The 26077-nt window shown below is 40.1% G+C and overlaps 1 protein-coding gene across 2 annotated transcripts in view; it reads left to right on the forward strand.

The window, feature by feature from the left end:
- LOC306803448 (synaptotagmin-9-like) overlaps positions 1-26077 on the forward strand; it is a 64063-nt gene that overhangs the window by 36869 nt on the left and 1117 nt on the right. The window contains exons 4-8 of one of the 2 annotated variants that reach the window (XM_079308854.1): positions 17909-18029; positions 19041-19212; positions 19781-19910; positions 20489-20645; positions 21614-25457. In XM_079308854.1, the coding sequence (XP_079164980.1) occupies positions 17909-18029; positions 19041-19212; positions 19781-19910; positions 20489-20596 (531 nt within the window). In that variant the 3' untranslated portion in view covers positions 20597-20645; positions 21614-25457. Of the gene's footprint in view, positions 1-17908; positions 18030-19040; positions 19213-19780; positions 19911-20488; positions 20646-21613; positions 25458-26077 lie in introns of those variants that run through there. The other variant, XM_079308855.1, reaches the window with a different exon arrangement.

A 26077-nucleotide genomic window follows, 5' to 3' on the forward strand; every position in this document is an offset into this window, starting at 1 on the left:
AGGCTGCATTGCTCAGGTCCATCCCTGCTGAGAGCTGTGAGCAGCTCAGCATCTGCCAAATGCACATGAATAGGTGCAGGGCTTAAACCCTCAAAAGGAAAATTTTTTTCCCTCGAGGAAAATAAACATTCTTTGAAAGAAATAGATAAATCCTGCCCCTAGCTCACCTCCAGATGAACAGGCTGGTCCAACAAGGATGTGGCTTGCTCAGGACCCAGTGCTGCTGATGGCAGAGATGAGAGCAGGTCCAGGATCTGCAGATTCCTGGCACCAGCTTTAATCCACTCTGCTTGCACTGCTTATCTCCCTCGACAGTGTGCAGACTCTGGAGCTGGCAGCAAGTCAGCCAAGTCCACCTACTCCAGTTCTAAAAACTGTTTAGCTTGTCAAGATGTTGTAGCTAGTATTTCTGAAATCCCTGTTCTGGCAACTTGCAGGGTTTGGAGAAGTGATGGCATTGAGCAAGAGCTCAGAAAAGCCTTTTAAAATATTTACAGGGGTTAACAAAATTTTTGAGTTTGAGGAGGAACAGAAACAAACCAAGTCTCTGTCTCTGCATCCAACCCATCAATGCCAAGTGCCAAATCTACTTTTTTTTTTGTGTCAGTAAAAGGGAAACAAAGGTTGATTTTTTAAATTTTTTTTTTTTTTTAATACAGAAAACCTATCTTGTATTAACCTGGTGTTCTATTTCTTTAGGCTTTGGCATCAGGGAAGCAACCAGTTATGGTTGTGGAGATGTACCTATTTAATTGATTTACAAATGCAGGTCTTTTTAGAAGAGACAGATTTGCAAACCCAAGAATCTTCCCTGTTTTAAAGCATGGCAAAAGCACAGCAGAAAAAACAACTATATCATGGCTATTTTAAGGCAGTAAACACAAGGGATAAGGTTCACCTTCTTTAATAATTTTGTTTAAAAATTCAAATTAAAAAAAAAATAATCAAAACCAGAAGTCAAAAAAACACAAAACCAGAAGGCATAATTGCCTGTGAGAGCAGTCCCATGGATATTCATCTTCTTCTGAGTCACAAGGTCACCCTTTGTTGCATGATTTTTTCTGTCTATTCTTAATCAGCTGTACAGAAAAAAATGAAAGTGCATGCGTAATGAATCGTTTCGTAGCCAAAAGATGCTGGAAAGTCATAGATCTTTAATCCTTCCAATTCCTAAGGGTCACCACAGTAAGGATGAAATAGAAATTAATTAGGCTTCAGCACCAGCACAACAGGTATAGTACTTAGTGTACAGTAGAGAACAGCTGCAGCTGGTTTTTTTTTCTGAATACCTTTTTAACTACCATTTAAATGTATTAATTTTCAAAACTGGGCTTTTCCTTTTGTCTATTGGGGTTTTTTTTCTTTGTAAATTTAATGATTGTAATAATGACTTTAGTAGAAGATTTGTTAGGAATAGCATACATTTAAATGATTTGGGGCCATCACTCATCATGGCTAAACAATGGCAGAAATAGTTAGATACGATCACCCAGGGTAGAGATAAAATATTAACAGGTTCTCAGAAAGTTAAAGGCAGCATATGCCTAATTCTGCTGGACCAAATCTGGTGGGTAATGGTGAGAATAATAAACAGCAAAACTTGGGAAGGGTCAGGAGGAAAAAAAAATTCAAATGCCTTGGAAAGCAGTGGTTTGATGTGGAATTTTTTTGTGTTGATTCCAAGTCAGTGGTAAAAGCACTGCAAGCTTGGCTCTAAAAGGAGTGAAGGCTGCTTCATGCAAGGGATTTCCCAACAGCCTTGTAATTCCACAGGCATGGCCAAAACCAGGATGGATCCTGTAATATCACTGAGCTTCAGCTGCCACTGACTGGGGACTTGGGAGCAGTTTGAGGAAATAATAATTCAGGGAGTTGTGTCTGTGTGTTTGCAACATGTGAAGTTTACAGAGCTCAGGAGTGTGGCCATCAGAATTTCCAAGGGAGCTTTTTCAGGACAGATATTCCTCTGCAAAAAACAAAACAACCCATACATATAACCAACCAAACAATAGAAGCTAAAGCAGTTAAGAAACCAAAACCAAACCTATGTAGTAGAAATTGCATAATTTCAGTTAAAATTTTAATAGAAAAGAAGGTGTTTCAAAGTTAGTATGTTGAGAAAACTGACATTTCAAAATAAGGTATTTTGATTTCTCACTTGAAATGCCCTTCTATGACTATATTTTAAAATATTTTGAAAGCCAATTGTTTGGAATCAAGTGGTGGGTATTCTGCTTCAAAATGGAAATAATTTGAAATTCCTTATCCTGCTTTCTAAACTGCTGCCTTCCCTGCCCATCAATGCTCTCTAAGTGTCCCTGTTCCACACGTCCCCCTTCTCCTTTCTTCTCACCCTCCTCTGCCAATCCTTTATTTTTTTTTCCCCAGAAATCTCTCTCAACCAAGGCTCTGGGAGAGAAAAAACTCCCAGCAGCACTGCACATAAACCAAAGTCAAAATGTGATCCTGCTCAGCCAAGCCTGTCCTTCAATTATACCATCCAAAATTGTCAGTGGGAGCTGCAAATACCCCCAAAAATCTTGCTTCAGTATATTACAATTCATAGGCAGCAAGTCTTGAAGACAAGCAAAGAGCATTTGCACAGTGCTAAGACTAAAATAGCTGTATTAAAGGGATCTTGGTTGTAACCATTCTGCACATAATTCAGGATTAGACTGCCATAGCCTTTTTTTCTACAGGGTTATATAACTTTCAATTTAAACATGTATTTAGCCAGGCAGAGGGAAAAAAAAATCGCTTCAAACACGCATTTAATTATTGAACAGTTTTGGGAATGCTTACTCTGTCTTTTTTTTCTAGCAGAGGTCACAAAAAGCATTTCAATAGCTTATGGATTTATCAAAATTTCTGCAAAATCTTACTCTTTAAATTAAGTTTCAATATTTGGAGCCAAACTTGAAAGTATTCTTCCCTCTGAACATACTGTGCTTATGTGAAAATCCTCAAGCCATTTTTAGCCTTTAATCTCCACTAGATATCACAGCCATCAGGCATCTTTCTCCACCAAACAGGGCAGTGCAGAGTTTTACAGCTCCCTCTCTGTGCAGTCTGTTTACCCAATTCTCATGTTATTTTCCCCGGGCCTTTTATTTAAGAGTAAGTGGAACTATTTCTGTTACAATTTCCTTAGGGATTCACTGTAACTGTGCCCTGAACTCAGAGCAGGATATCCTGGTTATTGGGGCAGAGATTTTTGGGGATCACACCATATCTGACAGACTGGCATCCTAACACAACCAGAAATGTGGATGTGCTGGGCTACAGGTACAGTCTTGGCTTCATCTTCTCTAGTACACCTGTGACCCACAGTGCCACTGCACACAGGCTCTTTTCTCACCAAAAGAAAGATTTGTCTGACCCCATCAAAATCTTGTTAGAGGATGTCACCTGTCTCACACTTCAACCTTTCAGGATTCCAGGATCTCTAGCAGAGGACAAAATATCATACAGAAGGGAGGAATTGCTGGATCATAACTAGTTAGGAGTCTTGAGATTAAATTATGGATGTTGCAAAAATTAAGGCTACACCATTTGCTGAATAATCATGTGAGGATTGTCTTCAGACCTCTCCACTGCTTTTGTAGGGGAAAACATTAGAAGCTGCAGCCAAAGTGCTGAGAAGGACATATTATTCCCACATTATATGTATCTATGGCTTCTCCAGCTTTTCTCCTCATCCAGGAAACTTTAAACTCCCATAAATGGCAGCAGAAACTTCAAAGGAGACACAAAGCATTTTTCCTAAGATTTAGTGCAAGATGAGCTCCAGTGGTGCAGAAGTTGCGGGTTCAGTCCCTGTAAGGGCTGTTCACTGGGCTGCATGATGCTTGTGGGCTCCTTCCAGCTCAGAATATTCTGCCATGCTGTGGGAGGTGTAATTCCAGATGTTGTGGAGACCCTGTTTGTCCCTGCAGGTTGGCAGCTCTGTAGAGAACCTTGCTCAGGTCATTGCAGAAAGATCCAGAGCTCTGCTGCTCCACTCCCTCACTTTGTGAAAAATAGGCAGCCAAACCATCCAGGGGAAGAGGGGTGAAATGGCATCACTCTTTTGTGCTAAGTGAGCTGTTTTTCCTGGTTTTTGAGAGCAGAGCTAAAGGAACAATGGCAAAACTGAGGATCTGACTGAAAGCTTTCTCATGGAGATTTATCAGCCCCAGGTTTATGGCATTGTTGCAGCAGAGAACTTCATTTTAACTCACTGTTTCATTTCATTTCCTGTCATGTACACTCATTTCTCTGAACATTCTGAATACATGTGTATCAGGAACAACATAAAAAGTGTGGTGTTTCCTGCAAAAAATCCAAGAGGCCAAAGCAACATCACTTTGTGCTTGTCTGGGGAAGATTAAATGGCAGAAACACACAAATCTCTGAATTCTCCTCTGCTTCTCACAAAGGCAATGCATGCTCAATGCACACTCCAGTTCTAAAATCAGGGATATTATGAGTCCTGTAGCTATTCTTGCTGAAGTTACTGGAAGTATTCACAGGGGTAAATGAGGCAGAGAGGCTTTTGCAGTTCTGAGCCTTCCTGTGTCTCCCTAACAGAGATTTAGAGTGAGCATTTCACACCATGTACTCTGCAGAAGTGACAGGCTCAAATGGTGGGAATGCATTAGCAATGTCTGTGCTATCATGACATTTGAGATTTGTGTAGCTACATTCTCCTGGCCCTTCATTGCTTGATTAAACACCTTGCTCTATTTACTCAAGAAAACAGGAGTCACAAGCTACCTCTTACCTTAGTGAGTGCTTAATCATTCACTGCTCCCTTCACCAGGCAAACTCCAAATTAAAGCTATGAACACCATCTGGAAGAAGATTCCTGTCTAGTGATGGGATCTTGCTTGTGATGGGCAGGGAAGCAGAAAACAACTGACAGCTGGAGGTTTTCACAGTCCATTATATGAACTATTGGGGGGAAAAAATCCCTCACTCTCAGATATTTGGGGCAAATCTGGCATCTAACAAATGGCAGTTTATCACAACATCATGAAATATCACCTTGCTTGCCAGGCAATCAGTTACTGACACCCTCAGAACTTGAAGTCCCTCCTACCTAACATCTCCTCTTGATTCCTGAAGTAAAATTATTTGGAAAGGAGCAGTGAATAGGAGAAACTTTGAAGGTTAACTCCAAAGAACAAAAGAAAAATTCTCTGTACTGTATTTTGTACATCTGTTTTTGGAATTTATTGAGGTCTATATGTGCTTTCTCTTTAAAAGAATGCTGGGGTTTTGTGAGTATTTTTAAAAGCCAGCTGTGATTTAATCAACCATCTGATCTGCATTATGATAACTCTTCTAAATAACCCCAACACTAAAATAAATATGTATGCAGTAAAGTGAAACAAAGGTGTGCAAAAATGATAGAAAAAACCAGCAGACTTCAGTTTCAAGCACCCTAGAGAGTTATTTATGATAATCAGGAAGAAAGGAAACACTTTAAAATAATGAAAACCTTTCAATATCTGCACTCCACTGAGCACAGAATCTTAGAGTAAATTCTAATTTAACTATAAACTTCACTCTGTTGAGACCACAACATTTTGTGCAGGTAGAAATGAGTAGTGCTCCGGATTAGATCCTGACTCTACTTTAAGGTCAGGGAAAGAATTCCCACTGAAGCTCAGATTTCATGCACATCCTCTTGGTATAGTCTGGAAATAGCATCTTGTAAACACTACAAAAAAAAGCCAAATGAAATCATGTGCAGAGGTAACCTGAGATATGCATCAGGAAATGCAACAGAACAGAACACACAAATTACCATCCTTTTATTCCTCTCTGCAAAAGAAATACCTGACAGTAACCTACCCTGCAAGGATTTGAAGGGACTCCTCCTCTCCCCAGGCTGGATGATTAAAATGTGAGCAAGCTCTCAACTTTGGTTTTGAAGGAATCAGATGGAGATCTCTCCATCAGAAATTACCTGAGTTCTACATCTGCTTCTTCAGTTTTTGGCTGGCTGCTGCCATCCTAAGGGAATGAAGACAGATTATTTTCCCCCAAGTTTTCTCCTGGGAGCACTCTGATCTTTTGGTAGCTCAGCATCGTTTCTCATTTTCCACCTCCTTTTCCAAATCCTTCACTTTACTTCATGTATGGAGCACCAGCATTCTTGGGAAAACCATGAAAAACTCTCCATTGGACACCAAACTTTTATCATAAAAGGACATATAAAAAGCTTCTCATCCCATCTGTCACAGTAATACTTTTTTTGTTACAATAGAGATATTTTTAAACACAAATGTCTGTGTGGCATTAGATGCTCACTATCTTCATCTCCACCATTGTGTTCTTCTCAAAAGTTACTTATTTTGGGAAGACTTTCAGTGGTAAATCAGCACACTTTTCTGACAGTTTTGAGTCAGGATGGTCAAAGGTAGCTACACTAACTTCTTGCAAAATCATACTTCCAAAAAATTGAAGTTGGGCTCTCTTAAGGTATCAGATCAAGTACCCAAAATCAGATTAACTGAGTTCTCATATACTCGTCATTTAGTTCAAGCCAGTTAACAACTCTGATTTAATCTTAAATAAAAAATAATTTAAAAAAAATTATAAAACTGATCAAACTGATTTAACTAAACTGAAAACTTCAGAAGGCATCTCAGTGACCATGAGATTTTAAATCACAGGCTGCCTAACAGTGTTGTTTTTTTTTTTTTCCTACCCACAAGTGAGGATGTTGTGAGTAATACCATTTATTCTGAATACAATAATAAGCATCTCTAAGTCTGGGCAGCTCAGCACACTCCATAATTCCATGAGGAAGAACAGAACAAGGTGCAGAAAACAGTCTAGGTGTGTTTCACAGGTAGCATGTGTAAGGTAAAACAAGTTAGGAGAAAAGTCTGCTAGGAGGAGGGAGTTCTGTTGACTCATCTTTACAGACTTGAGCACTAAAGCACTTCTATATTTAGTGCTCTCTTTATCTCACATCTTACACTACCCTCAGTGCATTCTTTAGGAGAAAAAACATGCTCACTGAAGTGTCCCTAAAATTGCCTCCAGTGCACATCTAAATGTGATAGGGAGGCACAAACATATCTGATGGAGAGCAAGTGTTACAGAAGAGGAGCTGTTATCACCCTCTGCACAATCACATCTTCCCCTGCTCACACCACACACCTGGATGGATGATACACTCAATTTCACAGGCTGCATTTTCTATTAATGGATTCTGTCTTTTGTCTTCACCTTCCTTCAGGTTCCTCTGAATCTTTTGTTTCACTTTAAAGATTTTTTTTTTTCTGTTAAATAGATGGAGTGCTGGGTTGCTAAACTACCTAGCAGGTTCGTGATTAAAATATTCTGTATCTTTGTAAGGTAGGTGGATGACACACAGCAACAGCATAAGTTCTCCATGACCAGATCCACATCTACACCTCAAAAGACCTCACCAAAACCCCAGCATCTCTGCTGATTCAAATGTGTAATTTCCTTTTTAGCATGGTTTGAGAACCAAAGGATGAAAATTGTCCTCTCCACACTACTGGAATGATGCTGTCTGGTTATCATTAATTTTATCATCATCCTCTTTCTTCCTCCCTCTACTGCTTTAATTCCTTTTGTACTTGGGAACCAGAGAGATTCTAAGATATAAAATGAGATAATTTTGCAGGTGTGAGGATGTAGGAGCTTAATCTATATTAATAACTGGGTTTTATAGGATTAAAGTCCATGATTCTCTTCTTCCATTTAAGTTGCAATTAAAATGGAATAGCTGTGCAAGGACACTCAACTGCACACCTTGGCACCCCACCCATTAACAGAACTCTGCCATCAGTCAAGTATTCTCTTTACTTTGGCTGCTTCACTTGGAAATTTGCAGAAATTTGAAATCTTTTCTATATCACCCATATAAAGAAGTAAATGAAACTTTTCTGTTTTTATTAGTGGGCAATTTTATAGAGGAGTGTCACTAGTAAAATGCATGTTGTGAAATTGAGGTGTGCATTTGTTCCAATGGAATGCTCTCAGAGATGGTTTTTAGTCAAAATGATCCCTTTTCACCTTTTCTCTGGAGAAGGAAACTTTCTGTGGATGGTGCATTGGAGTCTGGCACTGTTAGTATTATACAAGTGTTACTGTTATTTAGGTTACTGTTACACAGGTGACAGATCAGAAAATGTATTTTTTTGTATTTAGTGGCACCACTTAATAGCAACCAAGTCAAAGGTGACAGAATTTCAGCATCAGGGAACTCTAGAGATGAAGTTGCATTTTGGCAGCAAACACCTAAAGTATTCTCATTGTTGCCTGATCCTGAGACATGACAAAATTGTCTCCAGAGAAACAAAACTGGTGGAGAAATTTCAGCAGAAAGACACTTGATTGTTGGTTTTAGAATCACAAGGATGCCTATTGTAATTGTATTGTATTGCCTATTGTATGTATTGTATTTACCTATTGTAAAGGAAAGGGAAAAAAACAATCCTTTCAATAGCTATGAAGAAAATCACTTTGTAACTCATAGGAAAAAAAAGTAGGAGAAATAGATTCATAAGCCCATGCTTTTTTCCCCACCTGCTAAATTGACATTGAACTTAAAAGGAGCTGTTCACAGAAAATACAGCTTTTGAAAAGTCCAACTTAGGTAAAAACACTTGTATTACTTTTTAGTGGGATGAGAAGCCAAAAAGGATCAGAGAGAGACAGAGAAAAGGCACACCAGGGGTTTCATTGAACATGGATTTGATATCCTGGTATCACAGAATCACAGAATTGTTTAGGTTGGAAAAGACCCTTCAGATCACAGAGACCAGCCATTAACCCAGCACTGCCAGGGCCACCATGAACCCTGTCTGACTTCCATAACTCCTCACCTAAATCCTTCCAGGGGTGGGGAACTCCAGCACTCCCCTGGCAGCCTGTTCCACTCAGAATTTTTCAATGATCAGGAAGGGCTTGGATTAATGGCACTAAAATGGCACTAAATTTCTAGAATGGCAGGCTACTGCAGCATAGAATTTGACATTAGCTTCATATATTTCATGCATGATACTATTTGGACTTCTCTCTTTTTTGTATCAATTTCTGCAAAATTGTAGAGAAGACTAATAATAGTAGATTCAGATTGGTGAAAATGGCCTTTCCTTATTACCCATTTTGTGAACACCCTGTGCTAAGCCTGAGCAGCAAAGTCAGCACAGCACACCTAATGGGAGTGTAATGAATACAGCCACAACACATTATAGGTGCTTCTGCAGACTGAAATAACATTTTTTTTTCTTGATAGTGTGACTTTCTCCATCTTTTTTCAGCATAACCCAGCTACTTATTTTCTCTCCTTCTCTGAGTGATGTGCTCAGAATACAGGATGTAACAGACAGCTGCTTTGCACAGCACAAAATGCCTGCACTGAGAATGACACTGATATTTTAGTGGAGCTGTAAGTTCTTGTGCACTCATTGTAACTCAAGGTAGAGTAAAAGGCCAATGCATTCATTTGCATACAGATCTAGTTTAAATTGACATTTTAATTTTAACACAATAGAGGGGAAACATTAACAGGCAAGACATTTTGGATTAAAACATTTTGATTAGTTAACTTCCTCTTAGAACCAGCTTTCTCCCTTGCAAGTTTTCTTGGATGTATTTGAAATTTTCATTATTAGTGGTATATGGAGATAATTGAACATATCTTTCAACTTATGTCAGAATGGAAGCAAGAGGTAACTGGCAAATAATTCATGGTAGAAATAATTTTATGCATTAGAATGGATTTGCTACTTCATTTTCTTCAAGCTCATGTTTGCCTAGAGATACTGAACACTTAACACATAATTTAGCCCCCCCTTCATACAAACCAGCCTTTAGCCTTGAAACCATGGGGATTTATTTTCTCATCTCCTTCTGTCTCTGTGATGTTCACCAAAAGTTTTCTTTTAAATCTCCAAGGTTGGCCCCCCCCAGGTTAAATTTAATGTAGTACATTCTACAATGCCATTAACCTCTGCTTCACTTTGATCTTTTCAGTCTCACTATTTCACAAAAAACAGAGGTCTAATCCAAATCAGTGACAGCCTGTAGAAAAACTACTGGGTTTCACATGACAGATGCTGATGGGCATTCATAAAAACTTTTGTCCCTGATTTAGGCAGTGAATGCTTCAGAACAAATCCAGTTAGTATCCTCATTTTCCAGATTGCTCCATGACACTGCCCTCTGTGAAACATTCCCTGTCTGCCTGGCCCACCTGTCCTTCCATTCCTACCACCTTCACCCGCCATCAAAACTCTTATTTGTCCCAGTGGAAGCTCCCTCCTCATTTCCTTTCAGGAAAGCACTTGCCCTCCAAACACATATTCCTATCTAGAGCAATTTGCATTTCATTGCTATTCCCAAGCTTGTCAACATTTCTGAAGCAGCCACTTCCTTCCCTGCAGAGGGAGAGGTCTGAGTCAGCTCTGTTCTGCCCCTTAAAGCTTTAGCAGTGGGAAATCAAACCCACCCTCAGGAGACTCTGGAGTGTCATTCCAAAGGTGGCAAGCAGGGAGAAAAGAAGCCAATTCCTCCAGCACCCTGCTTGTAAACACATCTCACAGGTTATGACATTTTTATACATTCCATCAGAAAGCTGCAGTTATTTCCTCTACTCTTCAAGCCTTCCCTGTCCCCCACACACCCACAACACACACACATGCACCCCCTGCCTCCCAACACCAACCAAAATTATCCAAGGCATCCTGCAATGCCTGCAAAACAAGGGCCAGGACAGAATTTTTTTGTATTATTAAATCTATACTGAACTTTCCATTTTCTAGAAAGTGACAAGTCATAGAATAATTAACTAAAATAGCTTTCAGAGGAATAGTTTAATTTGCAAAGAGAAACTTCATTTAACTTTTCTGTCTGGCCAACAATGCCATCTAGCAAGCCTTCAGAGCCAACTCTGTACTCACTCTTTCCTTAATAACTGATGAGGGAGTTAAAAATTACTTCTCTTAACTTTCTACAGAAGTTTCACTTTCAGAAAGCCTCATTTCTGGTTTTCCCGTGAAATCAGTTTCTGACACAGGCACACACACATGAACAGGACAAGTACTCCAGCTTTTCCAGTCATGTCTCTGCTTATTTTCATCAGCTCAATTCAGACCATCTCTGCAGTTCATCAGTTGAGTTTGGAACAAATGAAGACATTATTTCTATCTCAACAGCAGAATAATTCATTAGATTCACTGTTAGGCCCAGATTCAGCAAACCACTGTAGTTGTTGTGAATTGAAAATCTGCATCAAGGCTCCAAATCCAGTAAAATCTATTGAGGATTCAAGCATATGAATGGAGGCTTTTTTAAAAGGATCTAAATACAGAATAATTTATCCTGAAAGTCTTCAATGACTCTTAAGAACAAATATATCCTGTAAATGCATCCCAAGGATGGTATGCAGCTCACCAGTTGGAGTGTTTCAGTTGATCACCCTATTTCTAGGATATAAATGGTGACAGTGGAGATGTTGGGTCTTTAGGGAGGTGAGTACATTGACTGCTCACAGGAAAAGGGGCACTGTACTCACTCAGACTTTGGTTCTGCTGAGGACACTGTGGCAAGAGAAAGTCATGAGTATGTTCTCCTCAAGGACACTGACTGGATTTCTTCATGGATTCATGAACTGAAAGGCTCCTACTCTGGCTCCCACTATGAATGACTGGCACAGCACAAAGTTTTGGATGGAGAATCCTTCTTATGTGGCCTGGATTAAAGAAAAGTAGTCATGACACAAAGATAATGAAATCAAGAGAAGAAAAAACCCAAAAAACCTCAAAACACAGTCTCTAAAAATTCATGTTAATAGATCTTCACACTCTGAAGACAGAGGATATGGTACTGACTTTGTTTTTGATACTACCTTTATAGAGAAGTTGCCAAAATGCTCAGGAAACCATGAGTGCAAAATCCAGAGTGAATTAGATGCAAAAACTTCAGTTTTCTCATATTTCTTCACTGCAGGGAAACCAAGTTTCTGAATTGTTTGTTCATGTTCTTTTCCAGTGAGTGAAATCAGACATACCAGGCTTCTTTACTTACTTGCTCTCATTATTTAAGAAAAGCATAAAGAAAAGAAATAGAGAGAATGAATTACAAAAAAAATAGAAAATAAAAGAAAGTGAGAAAATGATACCACTTGAAAATTAACTTAAAACATGAAATATAGCCTGACACTGATGTATTGAAAGAATAATTCTAAAAGATAGGCCATTCCCATTTTCCACTTACTTCACTTAATCACATCTCTGTAGATATGGATTGATTCAGGCATTAATAAATATCTACTTTGCTAGAGTTCATTTCTTTGATTTAAGATGTCATGAAAATAGAATTTTTCAGTCATATCTTTTCTATTCATCTCAAAATGTGTAATGGGAAGCAACTGGAAGTCTTCTAGTCACATGCAAATTCAATTAAAATCCAACATTTCAAAAGAGTTTTTATCGATATCTATTTCTCATAGATATAACCCAAAATCACTCCATGACAAAGTTATAAAAAATGTAGAGCTAACTTCACAAATTCTTCATGTTAGATACTTTAGACTTACTATCATTCCCAGATTATAGCCTATGGGATTTGCATAATATTTTTGTCCTGAACATGTTCCTCAGCAGAATTAATATCTTATCACTCAAATCTTATTCCAGGCTGATGAGCAAGTTAATAAATGTATATCCCAAAAAGCTGATAACACTTCTTAAAGCATGTTTAAGTCATTTGGGCTTAACACATATACCTAGTATAGTTAACTCATCCTTGTCTTAGCTGAGTGAACCTCCTCTGAAACAAATCCTTGCAAAATTCAAATCCTCACATTAGCAAGTGTTAGAATGATGTACAGTGAAACTTATCTTCAGCTGTAGCAGTATAATTCCCTTAATTCCAGGAGAGATTTGGAAGTAACCAGGAATAATTTTTTGTTGTTTAAAATTCTACTAATGCTCCTCAGCTTGGAGGGGAGAAGAGTGACTTTAATAAGTCTCTGTGCTTCAGAAACTGAGATGATAATATCTCCTTCCATGAGACCTCTGCTCTGTTTCTGTTTTCTGTGTCCTTTGCAGAGACAGTCCAGCTGCTCAAGGAGGCAGCATGCAAAATTCTGGCAGAACAGCAGGAATTCAGCAAATCTCTAAAACCACTTCTGCCTCAAAAACCTCTCACCAGAGTTACTAACTTAATAGGAAATAAGCAAGGGCATCAGTGCCTGCTAAGTGCTCCAGTTAATGTTAGGTTGGTGAGATGCATAAAAATATGTGTGGGCATCTCACAACCCATAATTAGTTTTGCAACATAGCAGAAAAGTGGAAAAAGTAGTGTCTGAAAAAGTAGTGTCTGTCTTTTTATAGCTGGAGAGCTGAGGAAGCTGGTGTAATTGAGACATATGCTTTGATTAGAGTGGCACAGCTCCCCTGCTCCAGAAATACAGAGCTCAAGGTGCCAAAGAAATGGGCACAAACCTTAAGAATGTCTGACTGGGGCACAGCAAACCTCCCAGATCAGAGGCAGGAGCAGAGGATATAACCTATAAACTGTCTTGTTTTCTTCCACCCCCTGCTGCCTGCTTTACATACCCATTTTCTGCACTCAGATGTGTTTATGAGAAGGCAGAGGCGAGCTCTGATCCCAAATGCCATTCCCATTTTGTCAGAATTCCCCTAACAACCAGGAGATTTAGAGGTTTCACTGGGAAGGTTTGATCCAGCCTGAGCTGCCTAATGAAGCCTCAGAAGCATCAAAGGTGAGGCCATTTGGGGACCCTTAGTCACCATCCTGTGTGAGGTGACACCTCTCCCTGTTTAATATGCTGAGTCCTACTCACCAAGCAACAGCATGGAGCTGCTGACACAGTACTGGAGTGATTTATCCTGCAGGCTAATCTCCAGCAAAACTGAGTAATTTTTAAAACTATAAATGCTGTGTGATGATTATAGACTAAAAGGCTGCTAATGTTACTATTAGAATTCAGCATTTTCAAAGGTGTATCTGGTTTTGGTTAGTTTTACAGGGGGAAAAACCTGAAATATTTTCTGGGAAAAGCAGGAATGATAACCTTTTCAGTAGAAGCCACTGAAAAGCATTCCAAAAATAGGATTTTTATAATGTATTGAGTATTTCCAGCAGGAAGGAAGCATAATATGAGAAGGGGGCATGTCACCATGCTCCTAACAGCAATCTTATTTACCTTGAGGTTTCATGGATTATGGGATTCATCTTCTTGGCAGTTTTCAGGCAAACCTTGTGATTTACACCTCTGGTTTGAACTCTCCCAAGTAACACTGGGGCATTTTCAAGGAGGAAGCTTCTTGCTCTTGCTGCACTGAATAAAGAACTGCATGAAGACAGCAAGGGCTCAGAGACAAATCCAGGTGGGATTATCAGAGCTCCCTGTAAGGCACAGCTCACGACATCAAGGCACTCAGCCTGGGGCACTGGAAAAGCAAAACCAATCCAAATCTTGATTTGCCTTTTTTTAGAACACAGTAACAGGCAGATAACAGATTAAAAATAAAGGCTGTGTTTCTACCTCTGAACCTGGGCAGTTTTTAGGGAAAATGGGAGAGCAGTATGTTTGTTAGAGGATATTTACTCACTTATGCTTCCTGCTGAATGGGACCAAAAGAAAACTAATATGGGGCGTGTACATATCAGTAAATTATAATTGTAATTTCATTATATTCTGATTATTTTCTTTTGAGTTATTCATAAAACTCACCAGCCTTTTGGTCTGGTTAGATTAGAGCTGTCATGGTTGCACTGCAACATGCCCAGTATGGCATTACCACACACTGAATTAGGCTGGGCACAAATTTGGAAAGCACAACATGCATGACTTGATAACCTGCACAATTTATGAAATCTTTTCCTAAGCAGGAATTCCAGAATGTCTCAGGCAGTGCAAAGCCTGCAGTGGAGCATACCCAGTAATGCCTAAGCACTCATTTTGAACAGGAACTAATCCTTGCAGAAGATCTTGCCCTCTGTGCTTGTTAATTCTGTTCCTCGAAGCGATTTCTTGCTAATACAGCACACCTTTAGTGACAATCCCTGGCTTAAGCCATGTAGCTCAGTGATTTTAAACTTGTGAAGATGTGCACTAATCCTCTCTGTGCTCTGACACATTGGCTTTGCTTTGTTAAAAAAGCTGAATTTGTAGGAAAGGATGTGAGGGTCAAGCCTGTGACAACCCAGGGGTAAGAAAGGGAGGAATAGGCAGGGCAAGGGGAAAGGCTCACTCTGTTATAAAAATTCTTTCCAAACTTTAGAAAACCTTTACAAGTAGCCAGTGTGATGGAGTAGTCATTAATTTCCTACAATTTAAAATGAAAGTATTTAAAAAGAAGACAGGGCTTCTTTATCAGACTGAGAGGATTTGCATGGCAAAAGGTTTCTGTCCCCTGCTGCTGCCTGCAAGCTTCCATTCAGTCATTTTCAGGCACTGGCTTGTGAACAGACAATCTCATAATCATCCAGCTTCTAGAACTGGAAAAGACTAAAGAAATCACAGGCTGTTTCCTGTGTAACTCTGTTTTTTTCCCATATAATGCCCAGTGCAGTTTTTCAGAAAGCATTGACAAAGAATTGTCATCACAGCATTTGCTAAAAAAATAATAAAACTATAAAAATTGGGTAAAAGTTTTTTTGAATGTTCATTCAGGATGATAAGTCTGGAATGGAAACTTTTGTATTTGGTAGTGACAGTAAATTTAAAGTACTCACACAATGAATTCCTAGTCACCACGTGGAGTACTGGAGTTGAAAACAGTGACTTTCACAACTGACAATATTGAAGGATGCCAAAATACATGGTTAAAACAACAGATGCCTGATGGCCTTCTTTGTGGTCAGGAAAAACCTGACTGATTTAATAATGCTGTCTTCTGTAGGAAGAATTCAGGAAAATTCAGGCAAAAACCTATCAACATTTGTGAGAGTGACAAATTCCCAAAAGTTGGCTTCAATCAATAATATCTTTCAATGCCTTATGAAATTCTGGTCCCTCAGAGTTGCAGCACAAGAGAGAATTTCACAGCTCCAAATCTCAGTCCCTCAGAGCTGGGGAAGTCCATTTGCATGTTGGAAGTTGCTCTCATGTGGGAAGGACAAGTGAAAACTTTCCTTCCTGTTCTCCTGATCACAGGTATCAATCTCCAGCTGATCACTGGGACAATGTCAGAGATCAGTTACTTTCCTGTAATGTCAAGGGCAGGTGTCAACCAAGGGAAATAAATTTCTCCTGGATGAGCTGACACCTCTTTAACCTGTGGGACTTCTCACAGCATCCCAAGCAGCACTTTGGTCCTTCACCAAGTGAATCAGTGACACAGTTTGCTGCAGCAGGTTTACTACCAAGTTGGAGCTATCAAGAGTCACTAAACAATCTGAGTCACAGCATCCACCTCAGTATTGTCCCAGCCTTTATTAGCTTTTCAGCCACCCTGATCTTTAGAATGGAAAGGGTGAGAGGGTTAAAAGCTGCTTATTCCTGACAAATGGCCCATAATATCAGTTTTTTTCCTTCTTTGACTGCATCTCTTAAGTAACAGCACAAGGCAAGGAGCTACTTTTGAATGACTGTGCATGTTTGGTTTTTTCTTTGAATGAGCTGAAGCTTCTCTTGAGCAAGGGGTTGCATCAAGTGACCTCAAGAATTCCCTTCTGAATTTTCCTACAGCTCTGTGCCAGCAATGCTTTCTGTCCTGCTTATGTCCCCTGCTAACTCCTGAAGTGACAAAGTGACTGCACAGGCTCTGGGCAGCAGCTGCCTCAGATAAACCTGTGCTAAGGGCTCTTTCCAGGTGTTTTCCCTCTCCTTCTATGTCAGCCACCACCCTTCAGCTTTTGGTGACTGGCAGAGAAGGAACCAGCTTGGGAGAGATGAGAAGCTATTGCACAAAACTAAGCAAGATAAACATATCGTACAACAGCTGCATTTCCCTCCCCTGTAACACCTGGAATGTGGCCTTGCAGTTGCTTATTTCAAGGATCAGGTAAGTTTTTGGGGTTGTTTTCAGTCAAGAATGAAATATTAAGTTACAGGAAGCAGGTCTATGGAAGTGTAAATTCACTACTCAGTCAAGAAAAAATGCAAATCAAATCAAAGAAATAATTTGATCCAATCCTTCCTTTGATATTTTTTAATGAAAGAGCTGTATTTCCCTCTTAAAAAAAAAATAGTAATGCTTTGTAACTGCAAAAGAGGGTTTGCAAATTTTCTGGTACTTCTCTGGAACCTTGATGCCATCAACACAGGAATGGGTTGTAAATAACTCTATGAATGAAACGGATAAATCTGCTTAAGGGAGCTTGTCTGTGTGATGGACAGGAAGTTGTTTTTATTATGATTAATAATAACCCTTACTCTGCTTCTGGTGGAGACTGTCCCATTGCCATAGACACTCCAGACCTATCACACCTGAGTTCTTGCAAACTTGAGAGTTGCACAAAGCTTTGTCCTGCCCAAACCGTGGGGTTTGGGGTTTTTTTTTGTGAATGTCTCTGTAGATTTCCTCCTGCAGACCAGAAGGAAAGGCACAGACATTTTGTGGCTGCTTGTCAGTGAAACATCCATATCACTAAAAAACATAAAATAGAGCAAAGGTTTTCCAGTCCCTCACAGGGCACCTCATCATTTAAATGTCATCTCCAAGGACTGAGTGCTGGAAATTAGAACCTCATTTACCCTGGAGAACTTTGGGGGTCTAGCAACAGAGTGACTCCAATTTTGTGTGCACACAGATGGCTTTTTCAGATATGTTTCAGAATGAAAATTTAGCTTTTACTGCATAATTGTAAAACCCCAAAGGTATTTTTTTTTTATCTTTAAATCCTGCTAAGAGTAGAAAAATCATTATTATTGGTTCACATGATCTTTCTTTTCTTGGAACAGGATAACGTGGATCTTGGTGACCTCATGTTTTCACTCTGCTACCTTCCAACAGCTGGTAGACTAACTATTACAATAATAAAGGCAAGAAATTTAAAGGCAATGGATATCACAGGAGCATCAGGTAGGAACGAATTTAATGCACAGTGTGGATTTCTGTCCCATTTTCCTCTTGAGACACAGAATTCAACGCTGTCAAATCCCAGAATGATTTTTGAGAGGAGGGTTGTTATACTGTGAGCTCTACTTGAGTACAGGAGTTTATGAAAAATAAATATAGTTTGCTTAGTTCCAAGCAACAGTTTAAAATAGGTTGCTCTCTCGAAAAGACTGCAAGATTTTTATTTCCAATGCCACCGTAATTCAGAGTAAAACAAACTGCCCAAAATGCATTCCCAACACTGGGAATTTGTTTGTGCAGCAGACTGTTACAGCTATGACACAGAGGCAGACTGGCCCTTTCTGACAGTCCCCAAGAGCCACTGAGCCAGTTCTGCTGTTGCTGCCATATGGAGAAAGCAGTGATCATCCCAGAATCCTTTCAGCAACCCTTTCAAAATCCCACAATAAATATAAACATAAATAAGATGTCATAGATGACTTTTAAATACTAGCAGGGAGTTGTGGAGCTCTCAGAAAGGAGCTACAAAGAAATAGCTTTCTTTTTTGCAACATTCAGGAGTTTAAAAATAATTATAACTCTCTTGAGAAATATAAGCCACTAATTGTTACGCTTTGAATTGTATTTAACCATACATCAGTAAATCCTGTTGTGAAAAACATTGTCATCTTCTGTCTGTCCTACAGATCTAACAGGTAATTAGGCTGCTATAAATAGGCTGATACACAGGCTGTTGTATAAAATAATCATGTACAACACACTTCAGTGGATATTTTAATACCCTTTGAGAAGCTGGTACACAACAGGGAGATTCTTGAACCTCAAAAGTTCATTATAAGCAGTCAACCAGGTAAAGCTTTCAAAGCTGCACTGCCTCCCATGCGTTCCATGGTAACAGAGAAACTCAGATTCCAGGGGATTAATCCTGCAAGCAGGTATGGGCACACAAGAAGTCTCCCTTCACTTTCTATTTGCATTTGTCAAAAATCACCATTGTTCTTATGACCCACACAGATCCCTACGTGAAGGTTTCTTTAATGTGTGAAGGAAGGCGGCTAAAGAAAAGGAAAACTTCCACCAAGAGGAACACCCTAAATCCTGTTTACAATGAAGCCATAGTCTTTGATGTCCCTCCAGAAAACATTGACCAAATTAACCTGTCCATAGCTGTTATGGATTATGACCGGTGAGATGCCTGTAGCTGTCAAATGTTGGCTGATAAAGTCTAGAAAGAAAGTTATTTTTTTTTTTCCCTATAAGCAGGGAATTAATGTCATGTTGAGCATGGTAGAAAGCTCCAATTTTTTTGTTGTTGTTGTTTTGTCAGGCAGAAATTCCTTGCTAAGTTTTAAAGTGCAGATTTGCATCCATAAATGATATCAGTAAGGTGCATATGTGTTTAGCAGGGCTGAGGTAACTGGGCATTAAATCAGAGAGGCCATGCATTGATGTTCTGTTGGCACATTTATGCTAAGCCTTTACATGCTCCATATATAAAGTTGTGTCTTAGAATCTGTTGGCCTTTGCAGCTAATTACAGAACACAGGCAAGGAACCTTTTGTGTGCTACAAGGGGGGAAATACCAAATTGTTCTAGCAGTGGGAAACACGAACAGCAAACCTAGCACGTTATATTCTCCAGGCAAGAATTAATCCTAAAAAATCCACTATTAACGTTTCTGATGAAATATGCAAATGGTGTGTGGTTCCAAAGGTAAAATTTTAAGAAAAAAATATTATGGACCATTTTCACAGTGTAGGTCACAATGAGGTCATTGGAGTTTGTCAAGTAGGCAACGATGCAGAGAGTCTAGGTCGAGACCACTGGAACGAAATGCTCTCGTACCCTCGGAAACCCATCGCTCACTGGCATCCTCTTGTGGAGGTAAGGCTTTGATTTATTGCTTCCCCCTTGCAATAATCATAAATATTCCCCCACGTGGCGTTAGAAGTCGGATAAAATTTTATGAGCAAGCCCAAGATCAGCGCGCATGAAGTAAAGCCTAGAAAAGGGTTTGGAAATGCTCTAAAACTGAAACAAAACACCCAAGTTAAGTCTGCTGCTTTCAATTTTAGGGAGGCAGAAGGTAATTGTTGCCTATAATTTATTGACATGAGAGCACTAAACATTTTACACTCGATTGAGGGTTTGGTTTTGCTTTTTAAATAAGATCTTGGGTAACTTTCATGTTAATTGATATAAAGAAATGGACCTTGTTTACACAACAATCAAAACCTTTTATTTTTTTTTATATACAACAACCTAATTTGACTTCTTTTCTTGTAACAATATATCATCCATGGCACTAGCACATCTCAAAGGATACCTAACTGCACTGAAAAAAATATGTTTAAGTGTCTCTGGAGATCTGAGGCGCTGATAAGAAGCGACACAATCAGAAAAGCTTTTCAAGGTTCCTATGGTTTTTTTTTGTTTTGTTTTGTTTTGTTTTTTGTCTTTAGGGCCCTATTCAGCAGGAATGTTATGCAGGTCTTCTGCGCTTGGATGGCTGCCGAAGAGGCTTCCTCACCCTTTTAACCTATTCAGCAGAAATTTGGCATTCCTGTTGAACTCTTTCTTAGCCATATCCTCAGGGGCTATTCCACAGAGTCCAGTGGGGTAAAGATGTCCTTTTAATCCCTCTGTCTAATCCTCTCCCCAATACAGGGAACACTAATCCTGATTCATGAGACACAGAAATTCATCAAAGATTGAACTAAATTGCTTCCTAAAGTTACTGTGACTTATTCCCATTACTGCTCTCACTGGCTGAGTCAGGCAGTAGTCCCAGTCAAAGGGAATTATCTTGTTCATGAGCAGCCCCAGAGTTATCCTCAATGTTGAAAGACCAGGAAAGAGCACAGTACCCATATGAAGCCAGGAATGATGCTGTGGGCACTAATACTTGCAGTCAGGTAGTTCACAACCCCTCTGAATTTACTTTTTACACCACAGTGCAAGCTGTGTTACCACAGTGCCACTCAAGATTTCCCTACTTGGTTGTGAGCCGTAGGCAGTTCCAGAAAAGATTGTCAGGTATTATGAAGATGCTGCAAGCTGGGAAGAATCCCACAGTCATGTCTGTAAGGAATTGCATTTCCTGGTGCCTGGGCACCACAGCAGCACAGTTTGAGCAGGGAGTGGCCACAGGCTGTGGGGCAGGAGGAAGGCAGAGGTGCTGCCAGCATTGGGCAGCTCTGCCCAGGTGTTTGTGCCCCCAGTGACAGGGTAGATGCTGGCTGAAGTGCCACACTTGAAATGCTGACCTGGGAGCTCTCAGCTGTAGCCAGGTGTTGGTAGGAGTGTCCTGGCACAGCACACGAGGTGCAGTCTGAGGGTTACTATTGCCCAGAGCATAGCAAGTGTCTCTTAGCAAAGTTGTCTACATCCTTATATCCAACCTGTCTTCCCTCTTTGATAAATTTCATTGCAGCCAGAGCCCACAATTAGGTTTTGACAGCTCTTCCCTTTTCACAGGCATCCTGTTCTTTTCATACATGCCTGGCTAACTTCTTTAGATTTCATTACTGTGGATTGCTTTTCATGTCACTGAAAGCTAAACAGAGACATATTTTTTTCCTTCCCAGGAATCAAGTGGGGGAGGGTGTCCAGCGCATCCAGGCTGTGCAGAGAAATATATACACAGCATATCATTTTGGTTCCTGAATCAGGATTAGACTCAGCGAGAGCTTCTGGAACCTCTGTGGCCCCAGCCATAGGACCCTGAATATTTGCTGAATAGGATCCTCAGTCTCCTACTGTGTGAAGAGCTATTGGTTTCAAATAGCGTGATGTAACACTTGTAGCATTAATTCTCCAGCTGAAACTACTGCTACTGATAGATTATTTGTATGGTCGTAAGCATTACCCAAATTCAAGTCATCGTTTCTCTTCAGTAGAGTAACCCAGGTTTTACAAGCAAAATGATAGCAGTGTAAACCAACAAATATGGGAAGCAGCAACAACTCTTGTCCTTGTATTTGCAAAAAAGGTGCAGTTTTGTGAATGGTTAGCTTTCTGAGTCATTTTTTTTCAAGAATGATTGCCACCGGATATTTATTTTTTGATGACAAGTTTGCGTCCTCAGTCTCTGGTGCCTCCTTTCACCTGACATGAAAACAAATTAAAATGGTTCCTTGCAGAAATCCTTCAAATCTGAAAAACTGTAAAAAAAGTTCTGCTGGGTGAGAACAAGATGCATATGGTATTTGTAATGACAGCATGTTCTTTGAGAAAGGAGATAACCATCTGTATAACATGGAGGTTGTTAATCCTTAACCTTTGTGGATGATTTTCCAGTCAACGTTTCTGAGTCGTGTCCAGGACACTGCAAACTGTTGGAAGTGTGTCCCAGGTGGCAAGGCTGGATCATCCAAACAAACACACACCCCCCATGTCGTTTGAAAATGCTGTTCCAAGTACATAGTGCCTGTGAAGACTTCCTTTATTCTTTGTGGTAGAATTAGCAGGGCTGTTTTACATGGTGGTATATTGTAAATTCTGACAAATTCTGAACATTAAAAGAAAATGAATCAAAGCACTGCATTCTGTCACGTAATGAAATTTGTGCCCCAAAGCAGGAGAGCCTGGGATAAATTTTTCACCACTTATTTAGCCACACATGGACTTCTCTCATCCTCCAGTGTTTTCTACTCACATCTTTACAGGGGAATTTTTTTGTTTAAAAGATGCAAATGCAAAGTGTGGGTGTTTTATACAACAGAGCTGTCTGCTATGTACTTACAGAGAGAGGGAGGCCTGGCTAAATAGAGTTCAGATAAGTTTATGTGCACACACATTGCTTCACATCTTGCATGTGATGAATGTGACCAAGTGTTTTGGATCTGCAACTCTGCTGACACAAATATGCATGCACAGATTGAAGAAATAGCTAAAATTTCGGCCTCAAGTCTGAAAAATTAGTTTTACAACCTATCAATGAGCATCTTCCACAAAATCAGAATTATTTGTGGGTAAAGAATATCTTGGAACCTGCAGGAGACTTTGGATGTTTTGTAAATGTATGCTGCAGGTATAAATCAGGATTTCTGTAAGCACAGATGTTCTCAAAAATCTCTTGCCATGCTGTGGAGAATACAGCTGCCACAGGCAAGCTGGGTATACCTGATAAAGTAAACAACACTTCCAAAGCTGCCCAAGCACAATTTCAGGAGGGTGACCACTGGGCATTTCCAAAAGAATGAAAATAATGTTGCCATGGCAAAGCTGCTTGACTGCACCTTCAGCTTTCCATCAGGAGGCCAGTGGTACATGACAATGTGCATATCTGTTCATGCATGAGCCCCCCTCGGGCAGAATCCTGTGCTCCTTACCCAGGCTCATCTCCCAGGAGCTCTTCCTTTGGAGTGCAGTTCTCTGATTTCCTGGAGAAACCATTCCACATTGCATCTCTGCCTGGAATGCAGAGAACACTTCCCACTGCAATACTGGAACCTGCTGGGAAGGGGAAAACACATACACAGCAGGCTCAATTGGAGTCCATGGAAAAGTGCAGGAGCCTTTGTAGGATTTGTCCCCAGCAGCTCAAAGGGACATCAGCTGAAGAGTGGTATCATTATAACTGCCAGTGGGTTGCAGTTCCTGTATTTTATTACCCTGCTCAGTTTATTTAATGCTCAAGGGTCTGGCATCAAAAGAATTATTTTGAACAGAGTTCTACTAAAACAGGGAAAGAAATCTCTCTGACAGTGAGCATTTAAAGTAGAATCCAGCAGACTTCAAAGGCTTAGAGATGAGGAAAATCCCATAAATTTATTGAATTCTCCTAATTTTTGCTCATGACTTGCAAACTGTTACTCAGGCTGTGGCATTACTATGTGCTTTTTACAAATATCTGCCTTATCATAGTAGTGCATCTATGGAATGATAGATATTTTCTATATTTGGATACTTTACTCTTCACCTTTATACTCCACTTAACCAGTGATATTCCCTAAATCCAAAATATTTTTGTGTTCTGGTTGGCCAGTAGACTTCTACTGTCTTAGGACTGTATTACAATGATACCACAGCCTGGTGGAAGGACCAGAGGATGGATAATTCTGCTACAAACTCAGCTAAAAACCCAGGGAAAGCTGTGGTCCCAATGCTGCTCTGCCTTTCTTTTCTGAATTGTGATTCTCAGTGGTAAATTAGCAGTAGACTCACAAGAATGATTTCAAAGCTGAAACCCTCACTTCTTTTCTTATTTGCTGTGAATGCATTATTACACTGTATGAGTATCACAATTCTAAAATAGAAGAGAAAATCGCTTAGAAATGCATCTCAGCAAGATTTTAATCCCATTTTGCTCTTCAACAACGTGCTATTAAATTCTTACTTTTAGTTTTCCACAACAAGCCTCCATGGTAGATGTTGTTCTGGGAAAAAGCAGGGAGTGGCAATGGGAATACATTCCAAGTTGCTGACAGTGAAGCCAGTACCATGGACAGTGGCCTGATAGTCCTGTGACAAAACACCCACAGCCCAACTCCTCTGCACTGAGTGCTCAAATATTTCTTTATCTGCTTCCACTGAAATCAAAAGACATTAAAAGCATTGCTGTTTTCTTTTATTTCACTTTTCCCTGCAAATAGCCCTGTCAGTGGATAAGCAAACATTCAGCTCAATCTGGGGAAGTGGGGACTACCAGAACAGAAAACCAATATGTAGCATAAAGACCCAGTGTTAAAACTGTTCTTACCAGCTATTGCATGGCTCAATTTTCCATGCCAGCAGATCCATAAAACACAGAAGCAGCACATGTGAGACACTTGTTACACAGAGGTCCCATAAAACTGCTGGTAGGGGAACTCCTGGATCAATACAAAATGAAACATCAGCACAGGGCAATGAAAAAGAATGAAAAAAGAGGTTCGGTCCACCCTTCTTGGCTTGAGGGGATGGTTGTTGTGGGGGCTTTTGGGTTGTTTTTATTCTTTGGTTTGGTTTCATTCATGTGTTTTAAACATGTAGCCATGTTAACATGGGCACCCAAAGCCAGAGGCACAAGAGATATATTGATTTATGTACTTACCACCTAGCAACATTTGAGGGGACTTGTCTGCAACTGAAATAAAAAACAGATGAAAACTGTTTTGGCTTAAAAGTAACAAACAATAAATAGGGATCAGGAAATTTAGCTGAAAAATCTGTTTGACCCAGCTAGAAATCCATCTGAAATGACTTTCCTCTTAATACACTTTGATTGAACAGATGGAAGTGAAAAAAAGTGGATCAGGTGACTCCATCTGAAGTGTCATTGATAAAAAACTTTTTCCCCTTTAGAACACTCCATTGCCAAATTATGACATCTCAGCATCAAGAGAAAAAACAATGGATTTTTTATCTAGTAGGAAGAAAAGTCCATAGAGAAAATAATCCACAAGACTGTAGAATTTAACAGAGGTTCCAACAAAAGGTTTACTGGGGGTGAAGGGATCAGGAAAAAAAGAGCCCCAAGCACTACTGTGGACTGGGTTAAATACAGAGGCAAATCACAGATAACCAATAAGGAATCCTCAGAGGAGGAGTGGAGGGCAGGGTCTTACAAAGTGCAAACCAGTGGGGGAAGCAGGGGGAGGAGAAAGGGTCATATGGGCCAATGGGGCATCGAGTAATAGGAGATTTCCAAGGGGGAGGAGCAACCAGGGATTGGCCCAGGGTGGGAATGACAGGGAAGGTTCCAGAATAAGGGGTAGGGTTACAATGATGGACAGGGAAGGGACTGGAACAAGGGGCAGGGTTACAGTGATGGACAGGGAAGGTTCCAGAACAAGGGGCAGGGTTACAATGATGGACAGGGAAGGGACTGGAACAAGGGGCAGGGTTACAGTGATGGACAGGGAAGGTTCCAGAACAAGGGGCAGGGTTACAGTGATGGACAGGGAAGGGACTTGAACAAGGGGCAGGGTTACAATGATGGACAGGGAAGGTTCCAGAACAAGGGGAGGGTTAAAGTGATGGACAGGGAACGTTCCAGAACAAGGGGCAGGGTTACAATGATGGACAGGGAAGGGACTGGAACAAGGGGCAGGGTTACAATGATGGAC

Source organism: Erithacus rubecula (assembly GCF_903797595.1).
Source record: "Erithacus rubecula genome assembly, chromosome: 6".
Taxonomy (NCBI): domain Eukaryota; kingdom Metazoa; phylum Chordata; class Aves; order Passeriformes; family Muscicapidae; genus Erithacus; species Erithacus rubecula.